This window comes from Eublepharis macularius, chromosome 2, assembly GCF_028583425.1.
Source record: "Eublepharis macularius isolate TG4126 chromosome 2, MPM_Emac_v1.0, whole genome shotgun sequence".
Lineage (NCBI taxonomy): Eukaryota > Metazoa > Chordata > Lepidosauria > Squamata > Eublepharidae > Eublepharis > Eublepharis macularius.
Genome location: NC_072791.1, coordinates 199,826,787 through 199,846,793, shown reverse-complemented (window position 1 = coordinate 199,846,793; position 20,007 = coordinate 199,826,787). Strand labels below are relative to the sequence as shown.

At 42.0% G+C, this 20,007-nt stretch overlaps 1 protein-coding gene across 6 annotated transcripts in view; it reads left to right on the top strand.

Annotated features, from left to right (window-relative positions):
- The first annotated feature begins 286 nt into the window (after positions 1 to 286).
- Positions 287 to 20,007, top strand: part of LOC129323934 (neurabin-1-like) — a 73,581-nt gene continuing 53,860 nt past the window's right edge. For 2 of the 6 annotated variants that reach the window (XM_054970802.1, XM_054970798.1), the window contains exons 1-7: positions 444 to 867; positions 1,823 to 3,730; positions 13,102 to 13,234; positions 14,323 to 14,443; positions 17,758 to 17,862; positions 17,989 to 18,106; positions 18,259 to 18,399. In XM_054970802.1, the coding sequence (XP_054826777.1) occupies positions 2,108 to 3,730; positions 13,102 to 13,234; positions 14,323 to 14,443; positions 17,758 to 17,862; positions 17,989 to 18,106; positions 18,259 to 18,399 (2,241 nt within the window). In that variant the 5' untranslated portion in view covers positions 444 to 867; positions 1,823 to 2,107. Of the gene's footprint in view, positions 308 to 443; positions 868 to 1,268; positions 1,402 to 1,822; positions 3,731 to 13,101; positions 13,235 to 14,322; positions 14,444 to 17,757; positions 17,863 to 17,988; positions 18,107 to 18,258; positions 18,400 to 20,007 lie in introns of those variants that run through there. The other 4 variants (XM_054970804.1, XM_054970803.1, XM_054970800.1 and 1 more) reach the window with 3 other exon arrangements.

Below are 20,007 nucleotides of genomic sequence, written 5' to 3'. Positions count from 1 at the left end.
TTTGGTGCTCAAAAGTTGCCCCCACCTCAAAAAAAAGGGGGAGGGGAAAGAAACCTAAATATAGTTCACTGGCTTCTGTTTAGATTGGAGCCGAAATACTTCCTTCCCCCCCTCCTTCCTTAGGTTACTGTGAGGCGCCTGAGAAATGGAAATCGGGAGATAAATAAGTCCCAGGAGTCTTCTTTCGCTGCGGAATGACACCAAAGCCACAGCGCGTTCCAGATGCCACACGCACCAGGCAGGGGCAAAGTTGGAACAATGGGCGCTAACGAGACAGTTTCTCCTGGACGTCCCTCACAGGATCATGGTACCCTCCAAAACCCCTTTATCCCAATATGGTATATCCCAACGGATAAAGAAGGCGTTTCCTTCAGAACTTAGACACGCTCGCCTCTTTCCTCTCTCCCCCCTCCCCCGAGTCTCTCATCCCCGCCTCTTTCGTTCGCGGACTTAGGGGAAAAGAAGAGAGCAGGATCTTCTTTTGTGTGGGAGCCGGGGCAAGACGGGAGGGGAGGGTGGAGGAGAGAAGAGCGCGAGGCAGACAGACACTCGCGCGCGCGCCAGCTTGCCTGCCCGCGCGGCCCTGAGGGTGGAAGGGAGGGGGAAAGAAAAAACACCATTAAAAACTAAACCGGCCGTGCGGGCGGGCGCGCGAGACACGAAGAGGCATTCAGCAGGAGCGGGCGGGCGGATTAGTTCGGCGGGTTGTGTGGTGGGAGTGAGAATAACACATAAGACGGGACTGAGGGAGCGGGGCTTGGATAACGTTTTGTGCTCGCCGGTTGCGTGAGGAAAGCGCGAGCGGAGAAAAGTCCTAGCTAAGCGGAGGAGGAGGAGGAACCGCAGCGGGACTGGACTTTACCTGAGGTAGCGTATCTAGGCTTGGGTCAGGAAAGTTTTTTCCTTTTATTCCCCCCCCCCCTTTGCGGGGCTGTGTCGCGTCGCCTCTTGAGAGAGAGAGAGAAACGGAGAGTTCGTGGCTGGGGCTCCATTGTGAGAGACCCCCCCCCGGCCGTCCCTGGCTGGATCTCTTTCTCCTCCCCATTCCCAGCCCGGCGGCGAGGGAGGGAGGAGGGGCGGGCGGGCTCTTCGCACGGGAAGAAGCCCCAAGTTTGGGCCGAAATGGCTTACATTCCTGCCTGGAAGAGGGAAGTGGAAGTGAAGTGAGGGAAGGCAGGGGCTGCGGGAGCCCGGCGACGGGAAAGGGGGGGGGGATATTTCGTAGAGTCCACGTATGTCCCTTTTCACACGCACACCCGCCTCCCTCAGGAATGATGGACGAGGAGGGCCTTTGAGGAAGTGAGCGGCGAGGTGTACTGAGGCGCCCGGGCTCCTGAGGCGAGGGTGGGAAAAATCCCCTGAGGAAGTGCGTGAGGCTGAGATTCTTCCTTTTTAAAAAAGGTTTGTTTTCGTAGCAGAGAGGAACTTAGCTGCTGTGAATGTTTTGGGTGCTGGGGATCTAGTCTGACAGGAATTAGCATCTTTGGCCCTCGAAAACGCCTTTTCGGCTTAATCTCAGATGAAGAGGATCTGGGCTACTGTTCTCTTATTTATACCATTCTGCATTAAAGTGCGAAAGTTTGGTTGTAAATACTGGTTGTGGGGCTAAGAATCGGTGAACTTTGGCTCCTATTAACGTGGTTAAATTCAGAGGTAGGTTTTAGTCTCTGCCTCCCCCCTTTCTGCGTTAACTTGGTGGGACACAGGAGAGGTTAGTTTCTCACTTCTCCTCAGGGTATGAAATTCCATTTGAGACAAGATTGAAATGCTTGGCATAAGTGGGTGAGGCCACAAGCTCATTAACTTTTATTTTTTTTTGCAGATGGCTTTCTGGATAGGAGTGGATCAGCGGTGGAGTTAGTAGCCTGTATTTCCACATACGGTCCTGGAGCACTTGCTCTCTCTGTGTGTTCCTCTTTCCCACAACTCGCTTCAATGCCTGCTCAGAAGAGTAAGCTGGCCAGAGGCGTCTTCCAGTCTCATTCTTTCTTCAGTCTGTAATAGGCTTGTATCCAGGCATTGTGGGGGGGCAGCAGGGGCAGCTGCTGTTGGTTTTCATTTCCTCCCCCTCCCCCCATAAAGACGTGGACGCTGTCTCTTTTGGACAATGATGAAGACTGAAGGCAAAGGAGAGAGGACTTTGAGAAGTGCTTCTCCACACAGAAATACCTATAAGGCTGATTTTCATGCCATTAAGTGCAGTTTTGATTCAGTGAACACTGATAATACTTCAAACAAATCTGGTCCTCAGCAAAAGCTACCGAGCTCATCCAATGGAGGGGGTAATGAACCACATGTTCGTGGTAGGGCTGTCACCTATGGCAACAGAGTACACAAGATCAAAAACATGTTCATGCAGATGGGTGGTGCTTCTCCTTCCCCTTGTGAGAACAGCCTACCCTCTGAACCCAAGACTGGGACCAAAACAGCTTCAACAGATCCTGTCCCTCCCTCTCCCAACAGTCCATCTTTTCTCTGCATTCAAAAAAATAACTTTTTCAATATTGCCTCTATAACCTGCAGTAGTCCCGATTCTTTACTTACTGGTGCTTTAACTGAAAAAATCATCCGCAACAATGATGAAGGAAGTCTAGACAAAGTTGCCTTAGCAGAGAAGTTTTCTGAGACTAGGAAACTTTTTGAAAGGAACACAAAAAAACCAAGCACAGTGGAGAGATGCACTCCCAACAAAAATGAAAGGACTGAAGACCGGAAACATGGTCCTGTCTCTCCTGATGATACTAATGTGGTGGATCATTTTAACTACGGCAATGAAGTGAGCACTCAAGTTACTACAGGAAAAGCTGAGAGTCAAGGAAGCAGTGAGCACAAGCTGCAGCAATCCACTGGTAGCTGCAGATCTTCTCTGAATGCTGGACCTATTTCTAGGCGACTGGAGAGTTTCTTGGCTGACAGTGACAGTGAGGATCCCAAAGACACTTTGAAAAATAAAGACATTCCAAGCCCTAGCCAGACTGCGTTCTGCAGTTGGGAATCGCCAGTGGTTAATGAAGAGCAATGCTTGAAAGAGAATCAACCTTTTGCAACACCTGATCTTTTCAGCAGCAGTGCTATTGAGAGGGATGAGCTAAGTAGGGCTGCTGAGGCGACATCTACAACAACTTCTGAAAGGGATCAACAGGATACTTATAGTGCTGCTACTAAAGTGGATAGAGCGCCCATAAAAATCTCCCAAATAGAAGTCGTTAGAGCTGAATTGATTGTAGTGCAGAATGAAACTTCAAGGGATGAAATTGTAGGGGAAGTTAATGTCTTCCAGGAGAAGAAACCACTCAGGTTCCCAAGAAGGGATGTGGAAGGGAAGGGACTTGCAGAAGGAAATGGTCTCACATTTGAGGAGCTGGAAGAACTTACTGTGTGCAGTGAAGGCAGTGAGAAAGGAGTAAGAGAGATAGTAGCTCTGGAAGAAACAAGAGAGCAAGGCCAGGTAGAACAAATAGGGGGTAGTGAAGATGAGGAAGAAGAACAACAACAAATGGACCAGAGAGAGAATTTTAGTAGATTCCCTTCTGGTGCTTTTGGTATAGAGAATGCAGCTTTTGATGATGATAGAGAGACAGAAGCATATAATAAGGATCCTGAAAGGGGAGAAAATTTGGCAGAGGAGGACTGTAACTATGATAGTGATTATGAGGAATTTCCTGGACTTTCTGAGGAAGAAGATCCAGATCCACATAAAAAAGTAAAGTTTTCCACTGCCCCAATCAAGGTGAAGTATCCTGGATAGTCTATTTTGACTTTTGTATTTTCTTTTTCCTAACACCCTTTAAGTGTTGTATGCTATAATTATTTATTATTTTCAAACGGCTTTAAACTTTGGAAATGCATCCTAAAAGGCAACCTATAAATATTTTGATTCATAAACAAATGTAATTGTTACTGATTTAATTACAGCAGTAACCAGTGCATCAAAAGAGTAAAAGCCAAAAAACCTGATCCATACATATACTCATAAGCAAGTCCCTTTTGGTGCCAGTAGAGTTTCCAAATACAAAATACATGAGAAAGGAATGTAAAGTTTCAACAGTTTATATAGAACATTGTGCCTAGAGATTCACAGTTAAGTCAAACATGGGGTTTGGGTTTGAGAGAAAATGGTTAGGAATGTCCTTTAAACTTTTAGAGAAGAAGCTGTTTGTTTTCTTTTTTACCTTAATTTGTCCTGTGCACAAAAATTTGGTGTAATTTTGTAAAAGGTTTGCAGCAGACAGTATTGATAGCCAAAATGGCCCTTTGCTACTTTTCCCAAGATCTGACGTGATTCTAGGAGGCAATATCAGGAAAAGGCTTATATGCCCTGTTTGTTGGCCCTTTGGGGCAACTGGCTGGTCACTGTGCTAAACAAGATGCTGTACTAGATGGACCACTGGGCTAATCCAGCAAGACTCCTCTTGTTTTTTATCATTCCTAGAAACAGTTTCTATGTGTCAGTGTGGTGTGAGTATTTGTTGATAACTTTGAATTGTATTCTTAGTGTGCAGGAGGTGTAATTTTTTTTAAAGGAGGGGAGACCCTGTTGACCCTTCCCCCTATCTAAAAGGCCATGGTTATGGGATGTGCATGTATGCAAGCCCTGTGGGAGGACAGGTGCTGCAGTAAGAAGAAAAATTGAGCAAGATTGAGTGAAAAAGGTGGCTGACTCCAACCCCAAATTTAAACAATGTTAATTGGATGGGTGCAAATCACAAAGTAATCTTTGTTACTTTAAATGGTACATTCCGTTTTGAAATTTATAGACAAAAATTTAAAAGTATGTGAAATATATCTTTGATTTCCATATTTAATCTCTAGGATTTGAGCAGAAATTTGTAATGGTGTTTTTGTAATGCTTTGCTAGTATGCTTCTGAGGCCGCAATCTGCATGCTTACTAATGAGTAAGTGCCAAGAAATACAGTAGAACTTACTGCTGAATACTTAGGATTGTACCATCAATTACGTTCTGGAATGGAGTAAGAATCTCACATAATCTTTCACAACTCATACACCATTTGTATGTACAGATGTTTCTCTGGAGAATATTTTACTTCTTACCTTAAGAAATTAACAGGCATACCACTTCTATACCATTTGTGTGCTGTGTGTGCACTGTATAGTGCATAAAATGAGTTAAATACATTTTTGAAAAATGGCGTCATGATAATGCTGCCAATAGCACCTCACTCCCCATCTAACACCTGAAACTGCATACATGGTCAACATGCAAATCTTTAGTCAAAACTGACTTTATCAATCATTTATTCTCAATGGATATAGGCATGTAAATTCTTGCACCACAGTCCATCCTATGCATAGAGGCCTATATTACTATCCTGATATAGGCCCATAACTGAGTTTGCTAGCCTGACCTTTTGAACATACTGATTATTATGAAGATAATTTATCTATGCTTGGTAAGAAAGGACCCAGTGTTCAAACAGTAAAACTTCAAAAGGGCAGTCTTCAGGTCATGTGAAGCTACAAGTACAATTGTTTCTTTTTTAAACAATCACTTAATGTCAACTTGATCTCAATTAAAGTTGTTGAAGCTGTACAAGGAATAATTTAAGATTGCAGCCAGTTGTTGGGCTTTTAGGGTTCAAAACCTCATTTACTGCCCGTGGGGAAATTTTGAGATGATCAGTGGTGAGAATTCATCATCATGTGAAGTTTTTATTTTACTGTCCATTTAAAAAGATGTTCAGCTGACCTACTTACTATCATTACTCTGGCATTTGTTGCCTTAGGTCAAAAAGTTCTTACTTTGCTTTGTAAACATCAGTGTTTGTCTTTTGTCCAGTTGGTACTTGGTAATCTCAAGATGAGGCAAATTTTTATCTTTGGTGCATCTTACACATAGGTGTAATGCAGAGGTAACATTTTTGATCTCTTGACTGTGGTTGGCTATATGCTTGTACCTCTATGGCATAAACTCCCTTCCCTTGTCAGCATCAGCATAACTATGGTTATGCTAAACAGGTTCCTTCCTAACCAGTGGTACAAATCTGCATAAAATCCTGACTGAGAGTTTGATTGGCATTTGCATTTTCACCAGCCACAGCCTTAACTATGGTTAAGGTTGACAAAGGGGGAAAAGTGACAATTTACAGCACGGAGGGGAGATCAGAAGCATGTGAGGTTTGTGGCTGACATCTTAACTGAAATTAAAAGATAGGCAGCATTACTTTGGCCCAGAAGTGTACGTGCTTTATAAATACTAAAAAATTATATGTTATGTTAATGTTGTAGGCAATTGTTCTGCTGTCTGTATAGAGCTTACATGAATTCATAATGTAGCTCATGATTTCATAATGTATACTGTTTCCTTATATGTTTCATATATTGGTCAAGTAACTGCATGGTGGCAAGTATTTTTGTTTTTGTTAGTCAAAGGAAAAGTGCATCACTTGTTAGCGTTTTCTAGTTGTATTCACAAAACATGCATTATTTTTCTTAGCAAAGAGAACTTTAGCAGTGGTTTTAGTTATTATACTCATGTAAGGTATAAACCAGACCTTGACAAACTTTCTTTGGCTTTAGAAGCCAGAATCATTTTTCACCCTCAAGAATTTTGAATTTTAATGACCATCTAATTATTGCAACCATAAAACCTAACCTCTTCACAATTTCTCTTTTACTGCTGTGACTGAAGTGTTAAAAGTAAATATAGAGATAACTTTGGTTGTCATCACCACAACAAAAAGTTGATGTATAAGATAACTCTTATGTCAACTCTCTGTATAAACTCTATTTTTATTCAGAGCTGTCTTATTTCTGTTCTATCTATGTGCAGGAAATGAGGGTTCTCCACAACCAGTATATCCTATACGTCAAATATTTAACAGATTAACAGTTTTTTATTCTATCATAAGGCTTTGTGGACTAGAGCATACTTTGTCAGATGTAGGGGTGTGCACCGGGGAAATATTCGGTTTTTCCACTTCAGGCGGCGGGGAAGGCCACAGCTGGTGCTTCCACTGCCTGCGCTGCCACTTTGGCCACCGTGGTGGCCAGCAGGGTGGCAGGGAAGGCCGCAGCTGGTGCCTGCGCCGCCACTTTGGCCACCGTGGCGGCCAGCAGGGTGGCGGGGAAGGCTGCAGCTGGCACTTCCCATGCTGCTGCTTCCACTGCCACCAGGATGTCCCAGGTAAGTGGGGTGTTGGTGGGAGAGAGCACTTTAAAAAGGCCCCAAAGCTTCCCGAAGCGACTCGAATCGCTTCAGGAAGCTTTGATTCGGTATTTCCGAATTGAGGCCATCATACTGGCGCCAATTCGGAAATACCAAATCTTTATGAATTGGGCCTGGTTCGGGTTTTTTTCTGAACCGGGAACCCGAAGCACACACCCCTAGTCAGGTGTATGTATGTAGGTCCTTGTTAAGCAGAATATGCGCAAAATTATGAGAAAAAAGCTTTAAAAGCAAATCAAAGAGCCATGGTATTCATGAAGTACAGGATGAGGCATGATTATGTAAATATAATCAGAAACCATATGGACCCCATTCAGAATAGTAGTAATTTGGAGACAATGCAATGTGATGTTTTTGTTTAAACCTTCCTTGGATCTTTATTACAGCTCCTCCCTATATTACCTTAAACCTTTACCTTAAGAGGACACGCACAACCTCAGGAGTTTGCTATTCTTTTTACCTTGAGAACTCCTTCCTTTTGGGGTTTGAATCCCGCTACTAACACCACCTGTGGCTTTTTGCCCTCCGTATATGACCTATATATTGCTGCCTCCCTGCCTTCCCCAGTGTTCTCCAAAGGTTTTTTCTGCCACCAAATGCTTTCGCCTTGGATCTCTTCTGTTTAACTGGTATTATAGGAAGGCTTAGTTGATTATGATAATACAATGGAACAGTCAGTCAGTCAGTGCATGGGAATGGCTGTGAGGGGGCCAAAAGTTGGTCCTATATTTCAGATGAAACAGCTGTTTTGCTTAACCAGAGGTAGAATTTATCTATATGTACATATGTATCATGGCTGCAGAGTATTGATAAGTATATGGGTTTCAGAATATGTTCACAAGCTTGGTGGTTTCAAAACAGTTACAGATCCTTAAATTTATATTCACAGCCACATCCTCCAGTTTGCAGGATCTGAGCAAATCTGTTAATGATAGGATGTTTTGGAGTTCTTTCATTCATAGGGCTGCCATAGGTCGGAGGTTAGCACATAACACACACAGTCACAGACTAATTTGCCACACATTTCTTCAATCATACAGATTGCCTGACTGAACTAGACGTTCTCTCTGTTGATACTTAGGCTGTATTCATCCACAGAGTAGAACTCTCAGAGTTCCACACAGATTGATTGAACTAGACAGAATCACTGAACAAGACAGAGTAACCTCTCTTTAAGATACGCATAGACTGAGTGAAAAACTTTCCCTCCAAATCAGACTAAAAACTGCATTTCACTCTCCCCTTTAGGGTACAGCAGTTGTCCAATCACAGCATACCTCATTCACCTGTCGATCCCCACTACTTCTTGCTTCAGAGGCTCGCACTTCTAACCACAGTAAACATACATTCAAAACCCTTAGATTAATATACAGAAATAAAATACACAAACTTAATTACATGGCAAAACATTACATGCAGTTTCCCTAATTTCACTAAACTGGTTAACTCCTGTTAACGGCTGAGAAATCCCAGGTTCTTGTTAAGTCTTTGGAAAATACTGTCAGACTTCTTAATGAATTAACAGTTTTTATATTTCAGTCATCCTTTCAGCATCTTTTGCTTGAGAGCACTGATTTTTTAGATCAGCAACAGTGCGTCCTGGAAGACAGAACTGTTCTCGCTGGTTTCTGAACAGTGCCATTTTTAAATGTCAAATTTGTGTCCGTTTATTCTTTTGTGTAGGAACTGAGATGCTAGTCCTATGCAGACAGCAGCAGTGTTGACAATACATGATAAGATATATAAGGTCCTGTAATTATATTGCCTGAGTAAATATAAGGGTTGGATCCCACACAGGAGTCCCCAAGATGAAAGGAAGGAGTGAGTTCTGCCCATTTCCTCCTCGTGCTGTTTCTCTGGGTCTCCTGTCCTGGGGACATTTTATGTTACAATGAGATGGGAGAGTCGAGGAAGTTGTGTTCTATGCAGAAATTATTATTGCAGCCAAGCCAAAGTTGGCTTCTGAGTCTTTTGCAGGGTTTGGTCCCTGGGTTGTGTGCCTGTTCATTGGTCCATTATTGTTGCTAAGAAGCCGTTTTAGGTTCCGGGCAGGGCTGTTTGCTTATTTCTGGATTTCTGTAGATCATTGATGATGCACTGTACAGGTTTGAGCTAGGAACTCAGCGCAGGTAACTGTGGTGTACTTACCACTTTCTAAGCCTGTCATTTAGTTGTTGTTTGTGATTAGCAGTCAGTCCTTGTCAGTCTGTTTCTGTGCTTTGTTGGGTGGGTATTCTAATCCTCCAAAAGGAGATCCTTGCGGTGTGAATCCCTGTTCAAGGAATTGCCACAGGTTCTCCTTTACAGTGATCTATATTATTAAATGTAGTAAAAAAAACACCAACCCTTCAGTGGTGTGTGTCATTCCACCCCCCCACCAAGAGCGTCCTTTTCAGTAAAAATCTTTCAAGCCTCTAGAAAGGTAGAGTATTAACAATAAATGTCTTGTGTCATTTCACCCCCCCTCCCCAATTTTACAAGTCTTCATATAAATAGAAAAGCAAGTGATTGAAATCAGTAGTTGTTTCTAGTAGTATTTTCTGAACAGCTGTAGAATTACAAATATTTCTGTTTAAAGAATGTCTTTGTCTGGAACTTAAGTTATGCTTTATATTCATGCTGCTAACTGTAATAGTGATGAGGTGCTACAGTAGGTCTTTAGTTGTATTGTTTGAAAAATATAATGATGGATTGAAAATCTTCTAACAAGGACTCATTTGTCTTTGTCAGGACTCCAGGAGGGGGCTTTAGTAGCTAGCCCAAAATTTGGCATAACCACAACCCTATCCCGAATAGCATGGTCTAGCCTAACTGTTTACAACTAAGTTAGAATCTTCATCTCCCTTTCCAGCTCCAAGGTCAACAGGAGGTTTGTGGTGGGGCTATCCATGCCAAGTTGTATTTGTTTAGAAGGTCTGCATCTCCATGTGGAAAATCCTTGATCCCTTTTCTATTCCTGCTTTTACTGTTGCTCCCTCTATTTGCCCATCTCTGTGACAGCTACAGCCACTCCCTCCCTTGCCTTTCCAGTACCAACATTGCTGTGGTGATTGTGATCCCCTCCTGTGAGCTGCTTTTGTCTTTTCACGGTGCAAATGCCCACATTGTGCTGTCATCTTGAACTGAAAGGGACTAGCAGAGTAGAGATGACCCATGCACTGAGTACAGACTAGTGATGAAAAGTACTTGGAGAGTGGAGAAGTGTGTTGTTTGCTAGGTCTTGCTAATGCGGAAGGGTGAGTGGAAGCAGCAGGAGTTATTCAGCTTAGTCATGTTCTTGTGGGACTTATTCTTGCCATGGCTAGCCGAGTGCATGGATTTGAGGACCCTCAAGTCTTACGTTTATTTTCATCCTTTGCCATGTGAGTCATACAAGTATAGGAAAGAACTTAAATTCTAGCTACTGGATAGTGGCTGTGCCCATAATGTCATATTATACCATGCAGTACGAGTGCCCATTGTTGTTGAAGCAGGTGTGGATGTTAAGCCCTGTTCATGCTTATCGTGCTGTGCCCACATTTTATTCCATTTTATAATTATTCAGTGTTAGTAAAACGATAGTAGTTGTGAAAAGTGAGAACCTTCATAAGCTGAAAAGTTGGGAAATACTTTCTAAGAACTTATGCAGAGTCGCTTAGATGAACCCATATTTATGCAGAGCTGACAATCTTTTTATATTGCAGAGAGTAAAGGGACTATTAACTACCATAGCTATTTACTGGGTTTATCTGCTAGGTAAAGGTAACATGAGATCTGGGAAAATAAGGGATGTCTTTAATTGTAATCATGTGGCTGAGCTAAAAACTTTTAGCAGGTGAATCTATCTTTTTGATATTACAAAAGGCTGAACTGTTGGACAAGCATTTGTTCCAGGATGATTATATCATTTCTGAATACTTTCCTGAGGGCAATTGTACAACACCTTTACTGTCCATTGAAAGCTAAAGTTCAAAATCCTGTTAAACTAAAAAAAATCAGCTTGTGCATCTTCCCTCCCCTGTAACACAAGATGTCATGTAGTGCATGTATAGGGAAAGCAGGATTGAACACTCCAGACTTGTCCCACTTTCATGCATTCATCCTAATATGAGCAAGGAACCTTTGTGTGTACAAACTGAAGCAACAGAGGCTGTTGTGATCAGAAACACCAGCAGTTCTAATAATTGGAACGGTGCCTCTGTGCATTCACTTTGTATGCATGTAGGATCTGTGCCCATGTTAGGCTGAACATGAACAAGTGGGGCAGGCCAGTGCACTTGATCCTCTCTACCTCTGCACATGTCTTGTATAGCTGTGTTGTCTGTGCAGCACTTTTGATGTGGACAAATAGTGAAAGCTAGGCTCTTGAAATGACACTTCGAAACATTGTTACTTTAGACAAAACACAGTGAAGAGCTGAAGGGTATATGTTTAATGCTAAAGTGTTCAGAGAGATTTGTTTTCTTTGGGATTGTGGATGAAGTGTGGGAAAATACACAGTTTTCTTGGTGTGTTCAGAATCTAACCTGAAAATATGAGACATCTTTTAGTTGGTGGGGGCCCAAGTGTTGACTGAAAGCTCCTTTCAGTGCCTGAATCAAGAGGGAATCACTGACTGCTTCAGAAAGTTCTTCAGGCTACATTTGAGGTGCTTCACTTCAGGCTTAATATATTTTCCCATTTTGCTGTACATGAGTCCATAAAAGTTACCCTTTCGGGAAAAAATACTGTAACTTTCAGACGGAGCCCCTTTATCCAGAGAATGCTTTTTTGCAGTTACATTTTAAATATAATTTGCTGTGGGTTTTTGCATAGATGGTAACACAGCAAACTGCAAGTACCTTACACTGCCTTTTTGCTTCTCATACAGTATGGAAATCCAGAAGTTGTTCATCTCCTGTGCAGTGGGGTGCATAAATTACAGTTCTGTTTGTGTGTGTGTGTGTGTGTGTGTGTAATCCCTTCAGATTCTGAATTGTTTAGATGATCTACATGTTGTGGTTACCTTTGTATGAAGAAAGGAATATCATAAGATTTTCCTTCCCCATTTGTAATATGAGATTTTCTCATAAAATGCTATAGTTATGCTAGCATAGTAGTTGCTGTTTCTGCTGCGTGACTCATCTTCTGAACTAGGGAGCTACATGGAAGTATGATACCCATTTCATTTTTCTTTAATCTAAACAAAAACATCCTCTGAAATATAATGTGTAACTTTATTTGGTCATTCACATGGCAAATATAATATTCGTTGTAGGGTTTTCTTTTTTTTGAAAAAGATTGAGGAGTTCAGTGGCAATGATTATTAATTATAGTGCTCTTTAAAACTGTTTTTTTTTTTACTCTGAACAAAATTTTAAAAGAAAAATCTTATTTGCTTGAAAAAGTAGAATGATTTTCATTCTGAATTTTTGGCATTTTCAAGTAGAAAACATAGTATTTAGCACAGAACTTCAAATATATTTTAGCTTTTATGTTTCTCAAAGTGTCCTGCAGTAGAACTTGGACAATGTGCTACATTCTAGGATGCCACAGGAGAAGTTAAGAATGGTTATCAGTGGCTGGGAATTGGGGATTCATTGTCTTATACATCTCCTTTCCCCCCTCTCTTGATAACTACTGTAATCTTTTGCCCCAATGGCTATACTTATCTTCAATCTTCTTATTTCATTCATTCCACTTTTCTTTTTTCCCCTTAAAAACTTCACAATTATGCACAGATGTCTTTCATATATGCATAATTAAAGATTACATTTTGTATTTGCTGTACAATTTGAGCTAGTATTGTGAGGAGCAGAGATGCTGAATACATACAGATGTTATTGCATACTGAGATAGCATATTGTTGTACTCTGAATTAGTATTTAAATGCTATCAGTTTTTAAATCTTGTCAACTTGTGTGGGTGAAAATCTTCTAACATTACTTTATTTCAGGTATTCAGTACCTACTCAAATGAAGACTATGATAGGCGTAATGAAGAAGTTGACCCTGTGGCAGCATCAGCAGAGTATGAACTTGAGAAACGGGTGGAGAAAATGGAAGTTTTTCCTGTGGAAATTGAAAAAGGTGCAAATTTTAAGCATAAACATTTTTCTAATAAATAATTTGTAGTCAAAATAGATTCACTATTAGGGTTAGAAAAATTAGGCACCCAAGAAATTCTAAAAATCTGATGCTTAAAAATTAAAATCTTTACTTAGTACATGATTGCTTCCTAAATATTTGATGATAGGTCTAGAAAATGCTTTCACTTCTTTCCATGACAAAATAGCTAAGATCAATCAATTTATTAAAACATTAAATGGAAGATTGCACAATACACCAGTGTCTGCTGATACCAAGTAGAAAAAATGCATTGAGTTGCTAGTATGGTTCATTTAATTTTATGTAGCTAAAAGTACCTGGCTGGTCTTGAGATCATAAGTATAGACTAACATAACCCCCCATTCCTAAACAGCTACACCCTTCTAAAACTGTTGACTTCAGTGAAATTAGAAGGATGTATCTCTAACAGCCAGACTATATGCTGTTTTACATGAGTTTGCCATAGGGACTTCGACTTGAGCAACAAAGAGTTGCTACTGGGGAAGGTGCCACAGGGGTCTGATTTGGATTGGAACCATAGCACGGGGCTATCCTGATCTGAATCAGGCCTCTGTGGTGCTTTTACACAGAGTTACCACATGGGACTTTCAGCTGCAATATGGCTGCTGCTGATATAACGAATAGTTTGGCCGCCAGAAAAATTAGAGCAAGTGTGGTTTCCAAGAAAGCATTTAATAGAACTGAATGGTAAATTTTGGATTTGATTGTGAAATTAGAAATTTTAAAGATCTCTGTAACCCCAGAATTTTACATTTTTGGTTGTATGTTTTAACTTGTAAAGGCCAATGGCTATATACAATAAAATTCCTACCTACCTGCCTACCTACCTAATGAATAGTTTCGTCCTAAGAATGCTTTCCTGGAACTAATTGCCGTTAAATATATCTGAGTAGGATTCTGAGTAGACTTACTTAGGATTGCATAGGTAGTGACTTACTGTTCATGATTCAAATATGATGATAAAGCAGTTTGCAAATGAGATAGAAAAATCACTGTGGCTATGAAACTAGTTTTTTAAATGTGTTTATTTGAATTTTGGTAACTTACAGGTGACAGTGGCTTAGGTATCAGTATTATTGGAATGGGAGTTGGTGCAGACCAGGGATTGGAAAAGTTGGGAATTTTTGTGAAAACAATAACTGAAGGTGGAGCTGCACAGAAAGACGGTCGGTGAGTTTTCAGTAGAGATGTTTTTTGGTTTTGTGTACTCTTTAACTTCAAGAAAGAAGGTTTTATCATTGCATGTTGAACTTCATAATGCAAAGTTGAAGTAGATGTATTATGTTTTGCAACACACTGATATATTGACACTTGACTGGCTCTTCCTACTGTTATTAAGGAGCATAACTGGGAATCTATTGTATTGTGGAATTTATTTAAATCAGGGGTTATTATGTCATGGACAAACTGTTTCCAATTTTTTTAGTGAACATATTTCTTGAATAGTTGTCTGTTTTTATACACCCTGTCATTGTTAGAGAACCCACAGGACTTCGATTTAGAGGCTAGGGTAATGGAAGATGACAGTGAAAAATAGTTCTGCTTTTCTGTGTGACATGTATTGCTTAGAATGCAATGAAACATTCCATTGGGCAGTCCACTATTTGCCGCATTAATTCACTGGGCTTATTGAAATTCTACTACTTCTCTCAAACTCTCTGTGTTATGAGATTAGGAACAGTTTTTGGACTTGCATGCGCCTTTCTTCACTTTTCTCAGTGTGTTGGGAGATCTGGCACTCACAATCAGGATCTCAGTCATTTTCATCTGTGCATGGTGAGCAATGGAAGCAGGAGGCACATGAGCTTAATAGCTGCTTTTGAACTCAGAGCCCAAGGGGGCTTGAGAAGAAGTAGTATATCTGAACAGAATTAAGAACCAAGAATGTTAAAAAAAAATCCCAATCAAAGGTCTAAGTATTAAAATTACTACATATAAAACATAAATATATATCAATGTACAAAAATACATGTATTTATTACAGGCGAATATAAAAACTATTACAGGCCCAAATATAGTATCGTCAGATTAAAATCATACAAAAAACTCAAACAAGAACCTTTGCAACCCTAATGAAACGTGTTTTGGCCATGTAGCCTTCTTCAGTGGTCAAGCACAGTTAACTCCAGACAATGCAGTAACGTCTGACAAGAGCACCAGAGAGCCCACTGCAACTAATAAATAAACCAGGAAGACTTCCCTTTTGGTAACTCCAGACAATTTGGTAATATGACAATAATTAATAAACATAATCAATATAAGACCAAGTTGGAAATATGTTCCGATTAATATCAGTAATTCAAGGCAGAGATGTATTTAAAGAATCTCATTTGGAATCACCTTCTGCCCTAGTTAGGTATGTGTGCCTTGGGTGGTACTTTTCTATTCTGGTCCAAGAAGAATCAATGCTAATCAATGCTAAGTGCAGTCTGGAAAAACGTTAGTAGTGTGTGGTGTATATCTGAACAAAACCACTGATAATTTGAAAGGCAGAATGCAGTAAAGCTTATATTTAAACTATGAGGAAAAAGTATATATGAATGTAGTATATATCTAAGAGTGCAGAATTAAGATCATTGAAGTGGCTGTAATTACAAGGTATTTAAGGCTGCAATCCTGCATGCAATAGCTAGGCTTCTTAAATCCCATTAAAGCAAGGGTTTAAGCAGCCTAAATATATGCAGGATTGCAGCCAAACTTTACAGTCCTGATAATGTCCATTTAAAGCTGTACAACAACACTGGGGGTTTTTATGCTACTTTTTGTATAAAAGTCTGTCATTTGCAACTTTGATAGACTGGCAAAGGTATGTCACTTAATACTATTAAGGTGTCTTGTTTCTAAGGTGGTACTAAATGAGGCTGTTTCGTGACTCCTGGGATAGTTTGGCATACTGTATTGTTTTAATTAATTTTAGTAACCTGTACAAACTCTGATAACGGATTTAATTGTTTATTAGTCGATGTTTGGTGAATTGTGATGGCCTATGGCTACAGACAATAAACTCTTTTGATTTTTTTTAAATTAAGGTGTCTTATGACATTGTCTAGATATTGTTTAAGATGTTTCAAGCAACACAAGGGCTGTATCCGCAGGGCAATGATTTTCTGCTGTGGATTCATTGTTGCCACATCAGTCCTGCAGCCAGGCCCGGATCTACGGGTGCAGGCACCCGCTGCAACCCTGCCTGAGTTTGTGTGTGTGTATGTATGCGTGCGTTCCTGGCGCTGCATGATGATGTCACTTTTGTGATGTCATCACGCAGGGTGGGAGGCATGCTGCCCGCGGAGCAAGCTAGCTGCTCCAGCACCCAGTGCGCTGTGGAGCTGGTGGCGGCGGCACGGGTGTGTGCTGGGGCGGCCAGCTTGCTGCGCGGGCGGCTGAACGCAGGGCTAGGAGGCCCTCCATGCAGTTCGCCTGCCCTGTGCCGCCGACAAGGCAAACTGGCTGCCCCAGCGCACAGAGCACCGTGGAGCTGGTGGCGGCGGCGGCAAGAGCGTGCACTGCCGATGTGGCAGCTGGCTTCCTGCACAGGTGGCTGAGCGCAGGGTGGGAGGTCCTGCGCGTGCGGCAAGCCAGCTGCCCCATTGGCGGGGCTGGCAAGGGCCTCCCAACCCTGCGCTCAGCCTCCCGCACGGGAAGCCGTGGCGTGCTCCTAGGGGCTGGCAGCCCCGCCTGGTGCCCCCTCTTTAGCGGTGCCAGGGGCAGGCTACCCCTCCTGCCCCCCCTCAATCCGGCCCTGCCTGCAGCTATAATGAATCCACATAGATATTTCCTCTGCAAAATTCTTCTAAAAAAAACAGGTGACACAAGGGGGAAATGGCAGCTGCAGGGATGTGATGGCAGTAAAATGGCACCAATGTGGGCAGGAGGTTTGAAAAGGTGACCTTTTCATTTGCATAGTGTGCAAATCCTTTTGAACTGTAGACTTTCAGGAAATATTGTAGCAAATCAAATGTGAGGAAGTTTGGAACAAAGCAGAAGAAATCCTGAAAAGTGTACAATTGCAAAACTACATCGTGTGCCCTTGTGTACCAATGCAATGCTTGAGAAACATTCATGCAAGATTAAAGCCACTTACCATCCCCATCCAGCCAAACAGCCCAGTGAGAGCCAAAGTGCAGCACAGTATCTGTGAGGTTTGAATAACTGTATACATTTCTTAAAGGGCTGGTGTTGATTTCGGGGAACTTACCCTGTGTAATAGATTAGAATTATGGGCCCTCCGTAGTTTCTGTTTGCAGTCTGGACTGAGACAGCATGTCTGAAGAAGCTTCTCCCCCCCCCCCCCCAGTTTTCCTGTCCGCTCGCTCTATTTTTTAATGTGTTAGAGAGTTGTGTGGCCCCAAGACCAATATCAAGTTGAAAGTTCTTCCTATAGCATAAGGACTGCACAAACTGCCTTTTTTTAAACACATGCCATTTTTGTTCTGAAATTAAATGCATTGTTGTATGTAAAGGATAATTTTTTATTTGCCTTTTAGAATTCAAGTAAATGATCAAATCGTTGAGGTTGACGGTACGAGTCTTGTAGGAGTAACTCAGTTTTTTGCAGCAACTGTACTAAAAAACACAAAAGGTACAGTCAGGTATGTGTCGCTTTATAAAAATAATGAAATAGAAGGAAAAGCTCCAAAAAATTTAAGACTTCCTGATAAAGGAATTAGTATAGGATACTATTGTGTTCTGTTGACTGATTGGTAAGTTTTCTTTAGGTTTCTTATTGGACGAGAGAAACCAGGAACCCAGAGTGAAGTAGCCCGCCTCATCAGTGAGACATTGGAACAGGAGAGATGTTTGTTGGAGCAGGAGTATACCCATGATACAGAACAGGTAGCAATTGAAATGTAATACTGCATATATAGCACAATCATCTGTTGTACATTACTTTGGATATCTTGGTTATTTATGGAGGTAGCTATTTTTGTCTTGTTTACACATGATTATATTTAGTTTTAATACAGTAGTTGTTAATATATTTTCAGGATGATGATTACGATGATGATGATTCTTTTGAATCACAGCTACATGGGAAATCTGTAGAAGTATTTTATCTCCCTGAAAACGAAGATATTAATCTCCCACTAGATATGGATTCTACGCAGTTTCTGCTGAAGTTCAAAGAGGTATAATGAACTTTTGACTGTACATTAAATACATTGTACATCTGACTGACATTTACCTTGTGCAATCAACAGGGTTTAAATGGTATGCTGAATATAATTCTAGATTTAAGGAGAAGTTGATAGTCTCCTTAAATCTTATCCTGCTCCTTTTTGAAAATGAGCAGTGAATTTCTTTACAGTAGAAAGTAAGCATAAGTTCATCAACGGTCTTCCTGTGCAGTCCCACATCAGACTGCGCACGCGCAGGCCTGCTGATTTCAGAGATTTTTATAGCTCAACACCACTTGGGGGCACCCTCGCCTTTCAGCGTGCATGCGCGGTCATCTTTCCCACCAAAAACGGCTCCCTAAGAGGCGGGGCACCCCCGACATACCCTCAGTTCCTCTTTTGCCACCGATAAAAGAGGTTCATAGCTCTATCTGTCCATCTGAAGTTCATCAGCAATGTCGGAAACTGCTCTTTTCAAGCAATGTGTGGCTTGCAACAGAAAAATGACAAAATCGGATGGGCATTCTAGTTGCCTTTACTGTTTAGGCGAGACTCATAATGTGCAGGCTTGTAAGCATTGCTGTGCCTTCACCTCGAAGGCCAGGGCTGAGCGGGTGGGTAGATTACAAGCGTCCCTTTGGAAGCGTGCCATGGAGGCAACTGATCCACCGGCTAAGGCACAATCTTCTTCCTTGCCTGGTTTCGCTACCCAATCTGGTCCCGCTTCTATGGGCTCTAAAACGCCACGCTCCCGCTCTTCTCCAGCCTGTTCAGAGTCTAGACCACCATCAGATTCGACAGACTTCGGTTCGTTCTGCCTCAGAACCGACTCCTACCACGTCGGCTCCAACACCATCGGGTCTGAAGACTCCTCAGAGTCGGAACACCTTTGGTGTCGACAGCGGTTGCTGCGTCCCCTTGGACCCGTTGAGAAGATGTTCCTGCAAGGGCCCCCGGTTCAAAGACTCCCGAAGTGGGACACCGTCGGGTCCAATTGACATCTCGGACCAACCTTCACTACTTCAACAGGGTGACTCTGCTGTGGTTCCGACACTGTCGGATCTGATATCAACTTCGGGGCTGGCCTGTTCGGTTATGGAAAAGAAGAGGAAGAAGAGAAAGCACCAATCTTCTAAGCAGGATAAAACTATCCTGGAAAGTGTTCTCTCTACCCAGAACCCTCCAGAAGCTTCGGAGGTGAACGGTGCTGAACCCCTCGGAAAGAAGCACAAGGATTCAGGGAACCATCTGTCACTGCACAGTGCTCCTCGTTCCAGAAGCAGTCATGAGGAGGATGTGATCTTTGTAGAAAAGCCCCCCACTCCATCGGGACGACCTCGATCACTGTCTTGCGACTCTTGGTCCTCTTGCTTATCCCATAGTTGGAAGGTGCGTTCTGGACATAGGGCAAGCCCTTACTCTGGGAGAAGTTACTCGAGAGAATACGATATGCCTGATTTCCCAATCACTTCTACAGAGAGGATTCTTATTGCTCGGATCTCCGTTACAGAAGAGAGTCTAGATCTTCCTCCTTAAGGGCCCATTTCTATGTGGATTCTGGGCGAACCTTGCATCCTTCGGGATGTCGAGCATTTCAGGGCTAGTGATTATCCCCTGTCA